At 33.2% G+C, this 14,232-nt stretch overlaps 2 protein-coding genes and 1 non-coding gene across 13 annotated transcripts in view; 1 reads left to right on the forward strand and 2 right to left on the reverse strand.

The window, feature by feature from the left end:
- Positions 1–14,232, reverse strand: part of kmo (kynurenine 3-monooxygenase) — a 177,739-nt gene that overhangs the window by 26,651 nt on the left and 136,856 nt on the right. The window contains 3 exon segments of one of the 2 annotated variants that reach the window (NM_001327824.3): positions 1,199–1,296; positions 1,481–1,550; positions 6,217–6,460. The exons of the other annotated variant lie outside the window; for it this stretch is intronic. Of the exon segments in view, the coding sequence (NP_001314753.3) occupies positions 1,199–1,296; positions 1,481–1,550; positions 6,217–6,294 (246 nt within the window). The 5' untranslated portion in view covers positions 6,295–6,460. 2 annotated transcript variants of the gene reach the window in all.
- Positions 8,631–8,702, reverse strand: trnah-gug (transfer RNA histidin (anticodon GUG)). Its single transcript has one exon. It is a non-coding gene; the product is annotated as a tRNA-His (tRNA).
- The window catches only part of ide (insulin-degrading enzyme), a 46,796-nt gene continuing 41,271 nt past the window's right edge, over positions 8,708–14,232 (forward strand). For 2 of the 10 annotated variants that reach the window (NM_001444259.1, NM_001444264.1), the window contains 2 exon segments: positions 9,700–10,542; positions 12,117–12,301. In NM_001444259.1, the coding sequence (NP_001431188.1) occupies positions 12,142–12,301 (160 nt within the window). In that variant the 5' untranslated portion in view covers positions 9,700–10,542; positions 12,117–12,141. 10 annotated transcript variants of the gene reach the window in all.

Consider the following 14,232-nt stretch of genomic DNA (forward strand, 5'->3'; position numbering starts at 1 on the left):
ATCTCTGTAATTTAAAGTCTATTATTTTATGGTAAATATCTATAATTTAATGTTCATTATTTTACGGTAAATATCTGTAATGTAACGTACGTCATTTTTCCGTTATTACAATATCAAAAGATGTACACTAACTAACAAATGCCTTGTCATCTATCCCAGAAGTAAGAGCAACAAATAATATATTGACTTCTTGTTGATCATTTGAAAAAGCTGGAGAAGGTAGATTTTTCAGATGAATACTGCAGAAGGAACCCGCAAGGACCCAAGTTTGTCATAGAAATCAGTCAAGTTTGGTGAAGGAAAATCAGGGTTTAGGGATACATTCAGTATGGAGGTGTCTGAGAGATCTGCTGAGTGGATGGCAACCTCGACAGCCTGATGTATCAAGACATTTGTGTTGCCCATTACATTATAAACCACAGGAGAGGGCAAATTCTTCAGCAGGATAGCGCTCCTCCTCATACTTCAGCCTCCACATCAAAGTTCCTGAAAGCAAAGAAGGTCAAGGTGCTCCAGGATTGGCCAGCCTAGTCACCAGAGATGAATATTATTGAGCATGTCTGGGGAAAGATGAAGGAGGCATTGAAGATGAATCCAAATAATCTTGATGAACTCTGGGAATCCTGCAAGAACACTTTCTTTGCCATTCCAGATGACTTTATTGATAAGTTATATGAGTCATTGCAGAGATGTATGGATGCAGTCCTCCAAGCTTATGATGGAGTCAGACACAATATTCTTTTTTTCCACCGCACCATGACTTTATATTCTATACAGTACATTATTTCTGTTAAGTGACAAGACTTTTGTCTCAGCAAAGTCAGACCTTACTGTCCTAATTAAATAATTAAGAATATTAGTTGCTTCTAAAACTTGGATAGGTGACAAAAATTTGTCAGGTAGTGTACTATTGTACTGTTTTGGTATCAATATAAACTCTTTAGAAACAAAAGTGTGACAGCTTTTCTACCTTTATTTCTAAGAGTTTATGGATAAAAGCATCTAATGACTACCTATTTCTTATTCAAAGCATTGTGCTGTGCATTATTTATTAGAATGAACATGTTTTTATATCTGCATATTAATTTGAGTGACTCTCAACTATAATGAATGCATGCAAAATCTGAAAAATGAGATGAAAAAAAGCAAATGGTGCATTAAACACCTACAAGGAATGCATTTAAATGACTAAACTCACCTTATCCTCCATCCCCACATGTTTTAAGGCCTGCCGTCCCCTGTGGGAAAGGGCCAAGTTGATGCTTCGACCCTTCACAACTTTAGCCTGCCGAATATCTATCATGATAAAAGAAGATTAGTTCAGATGAACAAATTATGTTTGAAAGACATTTACACTAAATCCCTATATCTGTACCAAATGCATTATAATCATTCCTCAAGTTGTTCAGCGTGTGAATAACAAAAAAGTAGAGCAATACTACTTAAAGAAGGCTGGTTTTGAGATACATAATGAATTCACCTTCCCGAGATTCATAGACCTCAACATCAAATCCTCGTTTGGCAAGAAAGCAGGCGTTCAAAGATCCAACCTGAATTGACAGGGTTAGAATAAAAAATGCATTAAGACAATTTTATCTGTGCATCCACTTACAAAAACTCAAAAATATCAAAATGATTTAGTTTTTCTCAATATATACCTAATGCTATACTAAATGCATTCAAATATATTCTGAGTGCAGTGTAAACACTACATCGCATGGTATTTATTCATTATCCTATTTACAATACATTTTGGCAGAGTGTTGAAAGTAACATATATTTCTGAGCTTCTGGCAACTGACCTATTTTTTAAAGTTAACTATGATCTTTTTAAGCATTTTAAGTAAGCGGAATTAAGGCAACAAAGTACAACCGAACACTTCATGATTAGTTTTTTTTATGTCACACAACATTTTGTGATATGTCATTTTTATTTGAAAAAGGAATTGCCAAACTTTCTCAGACCCAGAGTTGCAAAGCTGTATAAATCAACATATATACAAGCACTCAATAAGCAAAATGATGTTTACTATAAATGTTCCACAATCATGTTGCACTGCTTGCTTCAACCTTAAATACCTCTTTTGCACAATATTAAACCTTAAATACCTCTTTTGCAAAATATTAAAACGTTAAATGCCTCTTTTGCCCAATATCCTGCACAACATTGTTCAGTCTCAAGTAAATGTAAAAGTACTTGTATATCTTATGTGTATAGTTAAGTATCATATGTAAAGTATATATGTTGGTATAGTATATGTTGTTGTTTTTTTTAAATAGCTCTTCTGTCTAGTGTTGTGTTTGCATTTATGATTTATTTATGTAGCACGGTTGGGACATTTTGTTCCTCTGTATGTCTACACATATAGCAGAATGAGAATAAAGCTCAACTTGACTTGAATATATTCTTGTGCTTTGTGCATGCCAATTGCAATATTATTCAGCATATTGGTTCATATATTTGAAGAGCACAACATTAAGGGAAACTTTCCCCCCTAAAGTAACAATATAACAATATTACAATAAAACAAAGTAACAATATTTATATTTGAATTAAAGTAAAAATGAAGTGTAATGGAATGCAGATTTTTTTTTTTTTTTACATGCTAGTTCTTTGTTAAACTGTATTTCAACATCAGTCTACACTTCATACACTATGATAAAATAAAAAGAACATTTTGCAAACTGAGTTAGGAAAATGTTCAAATATATTCAAATTAAATAACGAAAACAATTAACACCCTGAATCATGACCTCATGTAATTTGCAAAAAAAGCACATCAAAGCCTTTCAAAATGTGAGAACCATTGTTCACCCTCATAGTTTCATGTCAAAGATTAAGTATGGAGGATTGGTGAATATATGTGGGGGGAAATTTTCAATTTGACGTAAAACTTAAACATAACTGCTTTAGCTATTTCATTTATTGACATTGAGATTTGGCCCATAGGCAGGGCTCACTGACAAAGGTCCATAATTTATCCCATACATTAACTTATTTGTCCTATTTTGACTGCTATGCCATCATGGGGAAAATAACCCATTGAAAAAGGCTTTAAGAACAAGCAGAATCATCTGTTGGCTGTAGCTTTGGTGTGACTTTAGCTAATCAGTATTAGCCAATGCTAACAAATATTTCAAACATTTATCTGAGCCATTTTTTGGGCAAAAACTGTATAGTGCAGGATGGGTTATAAACCAGGGTGTGAATTACAGTGGGGTTTAGGGGGGATTTATGGAGTCAATCTAGGGCCATATATATTTGCAAAATAAAAGAACGTTTTGCAAACAAAAAAAAATAAAGAATTGAGCAAAAAATAAATAAATAAATAAATAAATAATAAAAAAAAAAATATATATATATATATATATATATATATATATATATATATATATATATATATATATATATAACTATAAACTATAGAACTTGTGCATTTGTGGCAGACTCGGACCTGCTGGGCTGTAAGACCACCTCATTATACTGTGTCTCCAGTTGATGATGTCGCTTAAATGGAGGCAGGTCCATGCCTGCCGTAATTGCCTAAGTTCCCTTGACTCCGCCCTCTTGTCAAATCAGCACCACAAAGGGATATGCCCAGAAACGTAAGGTGCAAAGTGAAAAACCATGAACAAAGGAAACGCTCTGAACAAAAGAAACTGTCTATTTTGATTTATTGTTATTATTTAAGGTTATTTACGAGTTTCAAGAGCGTGACGTCGTTGCTTGTGGACCGCTGCGCCTACCCTCTCAGTAGGGATGGGTGATACCACTGTTTTTAAATTCGATACAATACCGATACTTTTTGTTAACATTTTTATGATAACGATATCGATAACGATACCACTTATTATTTAAAATGTTAATGAATTTTTCTAAATAATTTTAGTAAAAAAAACATTACATGTATATATACATACACGATCACACGACCATAGGTCATTTCAGGGTGTGTTGTCTGTAAGTGTTTATAAAGGCTGCTTGTATTGTTGCTGTGTACGACTTTCTTATCACAAATATTGCTTTTGCAACCCTTTTTCAGCAGATGAGCACGACAACACGCTGCATTACCTCTCTGCCATCATGTCATTCCATAATGCAGAAGTGTGCGACTTGCGTGTTGAGTACGTAAGTTATCTGAAATTAGAAGCTCCTAAGTATTGATTTATCGACACTCGAGCATCGATGTGCACATCCCTACCTCTCAGAACAGAGTTTGACTGGAGAGAGTAAGGTATGTTTTTGCAGCGCTCTGAAATTAACAGTAAAAATGTGGTTTATTAATGAAAGTTTTATGCTAATTTTGCTCCTAAATATGTTATGAAATGAAAGCAAGTGGGTTAGATTTATATGTGTGCACATAGCATGTAAATTTAGTGGTTAGTGTTTTATTGACACACGTGTTTGTGTCAAGTTGCCGCCCACGTGAAACTTTTTCTCTAGCGTTTTCTGAAGTTATCATGCGTTATATCATATGAATTTTGGTAGATTGAGTCTGTATAACTGTTATTAAGTGTAGTATCTGTATGAGTCTATTTGTCATTGTCATGCTCAATGATCCAAAAAGGGTCTGGTGTCAGTTGACATTTGTAGTGCTGGGTGAGACATGAGCATTGCAATTAACTGGACGAGTTTTGTAAAGACAATGTTATAAAAAATGTTTTATATATATATATATATATATATATATATATATATATATATATATATATATATATATATATATTCATTCATTTTCTTTTCGCCTTAGTCCTTTTATTAATCAGGGGTCGCCGCAGCGAATTGAACCTCCAACTTATCCAGCATATGTTTTACACAACGGATTCCATTCCAGCCGCAACCCAACTCTTGGAAACATCCATACACACTCATTCACTACTGACAATTTAGTCTACCCAATTTACCTGTACCGCATGTCTTTGGACTGTGGGGGAAACCGGAGCACCCAGAGGAAACCTATGCAAACTCCACAAAGAAACGCCAACTGAGCCGAGGATCGAACCAGCAACTTTTTTTGCTGTGAGGCAACAGCACTACCTACTGTGCCACTGCAATCATGCATAATTATAATTGCAAATAATTTTTTGCACTACTTTTATTTGTAGTTCTTTTATTGTTTGCAAATTTCATTTTTATTTCTCAGCAATTTATTTTCGCTTTGTGATTTTTGGAGATTTGCATTTATTTACTTATTTTTGCTCGGTTCTTTATTTTTTATTTGCAAAATTTTTTTTTTATTTTGAAAGTATATATGGCCCTAGATTGACTCCATAGGGATTGACCCCCCTAATTTATTCTAGATCCTCCCTGAAGGGCATCAAAACAAGATGTACAGGGAGTCAGCCCTAGTAAGAAATAGCTTTCTCTGATCTCTTAAATATCAATAATTAAAAGTGTATAATATAAATATACATTTGACCACCCCCCCACCCCACCAACACCCCACCCTTCCCCCATAACGGTTTATCCCACTGTGAATGCACCAATAGACATCTTAAGTATTTACAAAACACATTTCTTTTAAAAATATGTGTTTATATCTGCATGTAGCCTAAAAAAAATAAAAAATAGACATAATATGTACGATTTGGACTACAGTAGCCTAATTAAAATAGTTACTAAATATCCTTCAAAACACTGAAAATGTAAACATTTTATTAATAAATTAGACGTAATTTAAATACATTCATAAATTGGATTCACTGAAGCATGTATTACCAAACTCTTACTGAAACTAATGTATAATTCATGTATCATTTCACTTAATTACAAAGGCATTTTAAATCAATTTGTCAACATTTTAAGGAGCACGAGCATTTACATAATCATTGAGCACACTAAAATACATTACAACTCGACTTTGTCTTCAGATGTCAGTGTCAACATATTAGATGGAACATTAACAGAGTTTAATAACCTTTCTGGCAATCATTCACATGTTCTAAGTTATAGTAATTACTATCCCTGGTTAGCAAAGATTACATTAAAAAAAATAAAATAACTCTAAAATGTGTTACATTAGCAAATCCTACCATCTAACTAGAGAAACTTAAAACTTCAGACAACAAATGTAACTTTTACTTTCATTTCTCACTCATTTTCACTTTTTGATTCTTCAAAAAAATCTTATATTTGATAGAAACTGTTTAAGATGTTACTAAATAGAGAGCATTGTTAGATATGTAATCATGTCATAAAGATGAAGTGATTCTCACCAAACCGCCTCCCACCACCGCGATCACTTTCCTCTTACTGCTGCTGGATTGGGGTGGATGTGAGAAAGCTGTCTCCATGTTTGACTCTTTTGAAATAATATATCAATAAAGAGGGTCTGCTGGCCTGCGACTGACTGGGTTTCAGTGAGTTTTAAAGCAGGGTTTTGTGGTTATGAAGGAGGAGCGACACAAAGTCAAACATCGACCAGCAGGATCAGCAGGTGCATCAGACCTTCAGTCAGTCAGTGTGATGATCAAACTTCACACATATTCCTGACAGAGTCGTGAAATTTAAAAACAATCCTTTTTATTCGATCTAAATGTGTTTTTATTCATTGTATGTAACTATATAGTTCGCCATACACGACATATAACCGAAGTGACATTGGGAAACTACCGGGTGTTGATATCTCAGTTCAAATCAAGGATGTTTTGATTCCTATTCTTAGAAATTGCAACATCGCCATCTAGTGGAAGTGTTCAATAATAACACAAGGCTTCTTTTTTGGATGAAAAGTATGAATTATAAGAAATGTTGACAAAAATCCAAAAATAATATCGATAAACAATAAGTGAGAGAGAAAAAATGAATAAGAAATAAATAAATGGGAACAAATAGCCTAAATCGTGTGGGTTTCCTCCGGGTGCTCTGGTTTCCCCCAAAGACACGTGGTATAGTGAATAAACTAAAATTGGTGTGTGTGTGTGTGTGTGTGTGTGTGTGTGTGTGTGTGTGTGTGTGAATGAGTGTGTATGGGTATTTCCCAATACTGGGTTGCGGCTGGAAAACAGACTAAGCAGAAGGAAAATGAATGAATGAATGAAACACTGCTAAACCCAAAAAGTTAAGATATCTCAAACCATTTCAAATAACTAATTTCTTTAATCTTTGCCATGATGACAGTAAATAATATTTGACTAGATATTTTTCAAGACACTTCTGTACAGCTTAAAGTGACATTTAAAGGCTTAACTAGGTTAATTAGGTTAACTAGGCAGGTTAGGGTAATTAGGCAAGTTATTGTATAATGAGGATTTGTTCAGTATAGACAATCAAAAATATATATCTTAAAGGGGTTAATAATATTGGCCTTAAATGTTTTTTAGAAGAATCAAATACTGGTTTTATGCTAGCAGAAATAAAACAAATAAGACTCTCTACAGAAGAAATAATATTATCAGACACTGTGAAAATTTCCTTGCTCTATTAACATTCATTCTTTCATTCATTTTCTTTTCGGCTTAGTCCTTTTATTAATCTGGGGTCGCCACAGCGAAACGAACCACCAAGTTATTCAGCATATGTTTTACGCAGCTGACGCCCTTCCAGCTGCAACCCATCACTGGGAAACACTCCATTTACACACACTACAGACAACTTTACCCAATTCACCTGAACTGCATGTCTTTGGAAACCTGAGCACAAGGAGGAAAACCCACGCAAACACAGGGAGAACATGCAAACTCCACACAGAAATGCTAACTGACTCAGCCAAGACTCGAATCAGCGACTTTCTTGCTGTGAAGTGACAGCACTACCTACTGCACCACAGCGTCTTGACTTCAACTGTATGCTACCAATATTTTATAGCCAAAATTGTTGTTGTTAAAAAACGACTTCTTCTAGGGTTTTCTGTGTTTAAATTATAAAATCTGTCTTATATTTGAATTATTATTATAAGAGAGATTAAATATTTCAAAGCCATTCATTTTTAATTATGTAAATAAATAACACTTTATAATAATGGTCCATTAGTTAATGTTAGTTCATCTACTTACTAACATTCTTTTTCCTTCAGCTTATTTATCAGAGGTCACTACAGCGGAATGAACCACCAACTCCAGGATATGTTTCATGTCCTTCCAGCTGCCTCAACCCAGTACTGGGAAAGTACTTCTTAACATGAACAAACAATTAATTATAGATTTATTATAGTATTTATTCATCTTTGTTAACATTAGATAATGTTTTTAATTAAATAAAGTTAAGTAATATAAAATTAATTGGAGATCTTATTGATTAATTCATGTTAGTTTGGTCAAGTTAACTCACTGTGCATTAACTAATGTTAGCAAGCAAAGCTTCGGATTTTAATAATGCATCATTAAATTTTGAACTATGATTAATAAATGCTTCACTAGATTATTCATACTTATTTAATGTTAGTAAATGCATTAACTAACATTAACTAAGGGAACATTGTTATAAAGTGTTGCCGAAATATTTTCATTGCTTCCAAATGAACATGGCTTTAGTGTTAGAGGTCACGTGAGACAATATAACGCATCAACAACAAGCTTGTTTAGATTAACAAAACGTTGCTGTTTGATGCTTCTTTATACTTATCGTGTTCTGTGAGTTGCTTAATTAATAACCTGTAAAAGTAAATCGCGAAAATAAAGAGACAAAATACTGCCGTAACCCGGATTCGAACCGGGGTTGCTGCGGCCACAACGCAGAGTACTAACCACTATACGATCACGGCGAGCCACCTGTCGGACGAGTGAACAGGCGAAATTAAGCAGCATGACGGTTACGGTAGACACATACTCCTTTTTGTATTTTGTTTTTGGTGCTATTTTACAGATTTTGCTATTGTTATTTACAACTCTTTTAGGCTGTAGCTTTTACTAAATATTATAAAACAAGCAACTTGATCATTACAAATGTAAATTCGACAGTAATTCACACAATTCAGAGTAACAAATCGCCTAAGTCGTCGTTTACTACGTTAATCTCCCAAACTGCTGATACTGCTGTTTTGATATATACATTTGATTGATCACCCTTTTCAAATATAAGAATGTTAATAGGTTGAATAATCATTAAACAGAGACTATATAATTTTTTCTGGACGCATAATGAGTGTAAACACAATCAACAGTACTATATTCTAACTCATTATCTGCATTGAACGGGGCTGTTTGTATGAAATGTGTACAAAAAATATGCTAAATCAATAAAAAAAATAGGATATCTAGTTGAACAAGGTGGCAGATAATCTGTTCAAACTTGCTCAGAGATAAGCTGTTGCTATAAAATATAGTTTACTTCATGTTTTACAGTGAAGGGATTTATCGAATTGGCCGATCCATGGAAGGTTTGCAAATAAGGTTCATGCTTATAAAGGTATTTTGTAGAATTAAAAAAATAAATAAAAATACAGTATTTTATTTCAATACATTTGTGGCTACGGTAGTAGTTTATTTTGATACACCTAAAGAGGAGGTATCTGATTTTAAAATACATATCCATGTATTTTTGCTCATCCCCTCTACACTTAGTTTCCCAACAGTGTAACCTATAATATACACATGAATCCATGTGCATGTTGTCTACCAAAACATATCGAGCGATCTTACAAAAGAAATTCTGTCTCAGATATTTATCCTTTATTTTCTCAACTTGTAAGTCAACATGCAGTGACAGCTGGACGCTTAAATCTGGGGTCTCTTTAAATACTCGCCGCTAAACCGGGCTGTGGGTGTGGTTTGTTTCGTAACGTCAATCACACACAAGGCGTGACTAAGCAATTTCAACAACTTCAGTAACAGTTAAACAAAGCGGTATTGAAAACCTATTTGTTTCGAAAACTCGTTTCGTATGCGTATATATTTTACATACTTCCTAATATTTATTACATTTAAATTCGCGAAATGTACGTAAAGCCGCTGTGCGTGCTCTGAGATTGATTGGTTACGTCTGCAGGAATCATGGCGTCCTGACGTCTTAAGCTGAGTTTTGTTATCCAGCACTGAAGTATGCAGAAATGTGTTAGCCGGTGTGCCCTTACAGCGAGTTATCTTACGATTTTATGATATTGTCCACGGTTTTCGGTCGAAGTATTAGGTAAGTGTTACATATTTGCTATGTTTTTTAGTCGTTTCAGCGAGCGGCCCGGTTTCCTGGCGTCAGGCTCGTGTTTTGCTGTCGCGCGCGGTAGCTTTAGCTCACGATGACACAATATATTTCACCATGTCATTACGTGTGTATATTTAATGTCTTAACTTGAAAATGTCTGAGTCTTTAGAGTTTTGCTTTGGGTTTTATGTTACTCAACGTTAAGTAAATATAAAAAGACGCTAAAACGCCGACTAGATTGTTTAAACTGAACTAAACTTGAGCTAAAAACAAACAAATTCACCGAAACTAAGTTACGTCAATATACTAACGTTAATCCTAAAATCAACTAAAACCTTCAACGCACCCGTAAACCAAACAGATTAAACTAACACTTCAGCTCAAGCACTGAAGTTTCACTTAAAGTGAACTTGAACTGAACCACTAATCTAGTGGACTGGACGTTTCAAATGAACTATTGGACTGTAAGTTACTGACACTTCACGTTTTAACATGTAAGCTAAGGCAAGTACTCTTTAAACGATTTGCATTCAAACTAATTTTAAAATTAACGTGAAAACTAAATTTAAATGAGAAAAAAATCTATTTTTTTGTATTAAAGGTTCTTTCTTTATAACTCATTTTGTTGCATAAGAGTCCAAAAGTTTTTATTGTGTGTGAATTCATTTACCCCTTCTAAGATGTAACTTAGATGACATTTTAAAGAAGAATTTAGCTAAAACTGAGGTCCTTTGGTGGTCCACAAAAACCTCCAGGTTATCTCATAGTTGGTTTTTAAGCTCCATGGTTATATTGTGCAGGAATAGCTAGGGTCAGACAGAATCTGCAGACTTTTTTTTTTTTTTTTTTGTATTAGTATTTTTGTATTTAGTAATGTAACTAAAAACATAACATGGATTAAAAAGCAATACCTTTTTAATTTATAAAATAAATCATGAACATTTTAATATAATGTCATGTAATATTAGTGAAATTAATTAAAAAACTGGATACATATAAATTTAGACACATTGTACACAAGTAAAAATATAGACTCAATAATGGGGTAAAAATCTGCAGATTCTGTGTTAGCCTAGGAATAGCCAAGAATGTATTGTATTAGTCAAAATTGTTGATTTTACTTTTATCCAGTTTGAGGAAAATATGTAAATTTCCTATCATAAAGATATCAAACTGTAGTATGCATCACTAAGAACTTAATTTAAAAGTGACATTTTTCACATTATTTGGATATTTTCTACCCTTAGTCTCCATATTGTCCAATCCTAACAAACCATGTGTGAATTGAAAGCTTATTTAGCATATGTCAATATAACACTTAATTTTACATCAATTGAAAGCTTATCCTGACAAACCATATGACAATTGAAAGCCATAATGTTTGATTTTACTTTTATGCCAAAAAATAAAGATGTTTGATAAGGAGAATATGAAAATTTCCTATTATAAATCTATCAAAATCTTCTTCTTCTTCTTCTTATTATTATTATTATTATTTTACATTATTTGGATTTTTTTAACCCTCACACTCCATATTTTAGGATAGTTGAATCTTGACTAAATATTGTGCAATCCTAACAAACCATACCTTAATGAAAAGCTTATTTAGAGATTTAAATTTCCAAATAAATATGCACATATTACTGGTTTTGTGGATAATGGTCACTAATGAAGTTTTGAGTTTCTAAAATAACAATAGACAATAAAATAAACACACTTTGGTTTCTGATGATGCACTGAGGACGGTCTAACGTTTCAGTCTTAAGTGTCTGGAATTTTGTGTTTTAGACTGTCACGAACATGCTCAAGACTATTTAAAGTGGTTGTTAATTAAACATAATTGGGGTTTTTTTCATCAAACTTTTTATTGTCAGGACTGGAGCCATGTGTATTAATTTTTAGTTAGCCTGTATATTGTTTTTGTTACTTTCAAAGTGACTGTAGCATCTGTCTTGCATTTTAAAAATCACCATTTACTAGAGTTTGTTTGATAGTAGCTGACCTGAATGAATTCTGAATGAATCTTTTGTTTGTCCAGACGTGTGTCGACTCTGTCCATCAGAATGAGTGATCCGGCTGTCAAGAGGGTGGTGAGTGATATCATTCGCTCTCCAGAAGACAAACGGGAGTATCGAGGACTCGAGTTTACAAATGGTCTGAAAGCCATTCTCATCAGTGACCCCACCACTGACAAATCATCAGCTGCCCTGGACGTCCACATGGGTAAACCGGAATAGTCTATCTGTTGTAGACCTATGTCGATATTTAATATTAATTATATTCAATTCAAGTTTTATTTGTATAGCACTTTTCACAATAATTATTGTTTCAAAAAAGCTTTATGAAATGTGCATGTTATTGCATTACAGTCAAAATCAGAAAAGTTAAGATTATTAGTTTCATAATTTTAGTATTTACTAATAACTTTAACTAGTAACTAATAGCTTTCAACAGTTAATGTTATTATAAATAAACATGGTTGACCTGCAGAAGTATAGTATAAAAGTGACGTTTATGTCTACATGTTTAATGAAGTGTATTTGTGCATGTCTATTATGTTGCACAATGTTGATATCATGGCCACTTCAAAATACAGTGAATAGTTATTGAATATTTAATCTTTTAGAGTGCCTTTTTAAGTAGTATTCAGTTTGTTGTATCGGTAGTGACCAGGCCAAATACTTGAAAACTTAATAGGTGATTTATTTCCAAACATTAGCATTTTCACTTTAATGATCTGTCCTACAACATTAAAAAATTCTGTGACTATTTTTAGGCCTTTTGTTATGTTACTCTTTACATTACAAGTTCCATTTGTTAACATATTAAGCTAAAGTCAATGTATTGACTGTTACAAAATGTTTTTAATTGTCTTCTAAATTGATTTCTTGATGCCTAAACACATTTAAAAATATATAAATAAATGCAGTTAATATCTAATAAAATGGAGTTGTGTTCTTTTATTAAATTCAGTATATACCTAAAATATGGCTATTTCTATATACTGATCTATACACTACAAACTAATGTTTGCTAACTATATTTTATTCTAAATTGTGGCCTGTTGTGCTTTATCATTCTTTTGTATTTTAATTTAAAACATTTATTTACTTTGAACGTGTATATAAACTACTACTTTGTTATTAAACCTGTTAAAGCTGTTCAATATTGTCATATTACAGTATATCATGATAAAAGCTTTAGCCATTAATTGCAATAATAAAATGTGATACTGGCAGAATCCTATTCTGTACTATGTGTTGCATACATCCGCTTAAAGCATCAGTCTTCATAGTAAGCACAGACCATTTATTACAAACATGAAGAACATTAGTCATCATTACTGCCCCATAATAACTAATTGCCTTGGTCTGTCTCGTGTCTCTAGCTTTCTACATAAAAAGCAGTTTATATTAATCCCGACCTTAGCGACTGCCCTTGTCCTGGTTTTATGTCTTTGTTGCAGAGATGCCCATAAAGAGTTTAATAATTTTGTTACTGAACAGGCCATTCTGTTAAAGTAATTAAAGCCTGCCTTGTGTCAGCTTGAATCTTTTCAGCCCTACATTTAAGAAAAATTAAGTTCAAACTATTAATTTAAATTGCATCTGGAGAGCTGCCCATTATGTCAACATGGACTGATGGGTGGAGTTAACTGATTCCAGGAAATGCTGCTTTTGACAACCAAATCACTGTATAACACGTGCATGTAAAGAATGCTGCTTTGCATATGACTGCGCTGAAACATGGATGTATATAGGTCAGATGTAAAGATGTCATTGCTTGTCTTTATTATTCATTCATTATACTGAAAAAGAGCCTTTTGACATTTCCACACTAAATTGCTATTGTGTACATTTATATTTCTGAGACTGTTAATTCTGGATGCCATTTGGATTCATTTTCTTTAGGGATGTCCAGATCGAATCAGGTGATCACAACTCGGGCCTGATCATGTGGTTTTAGACTTAATCTGAATCAGACGTTACCTGCCAATTTCTAATTTTTTTATATATTATTTTTTTAAATAAATTTTACATATATATATTTCTCATTATTTTTTTAACACAACTATAGTTATGGCATAGAGTTAGACCTCTGTCTTGACTTCACACATAAACAGCAACACATGCGGCATGACATCACTTTGTTGC

The sequence above is a fragment of the Danio rerio genome, chromosome 13 (genome assembly GCF_052040795.2).
Source record: "Danio rerio strain M-AB ecotype USA chromosome 13, GRCz13ab, whole genome shotgun sequence".
Classification (NCBI taxonomy): Eukaryota; Metazoa; Chordata; class Actinopteri; order Cypriniformes; family Danionidae; genus Danio; species Danio rerio.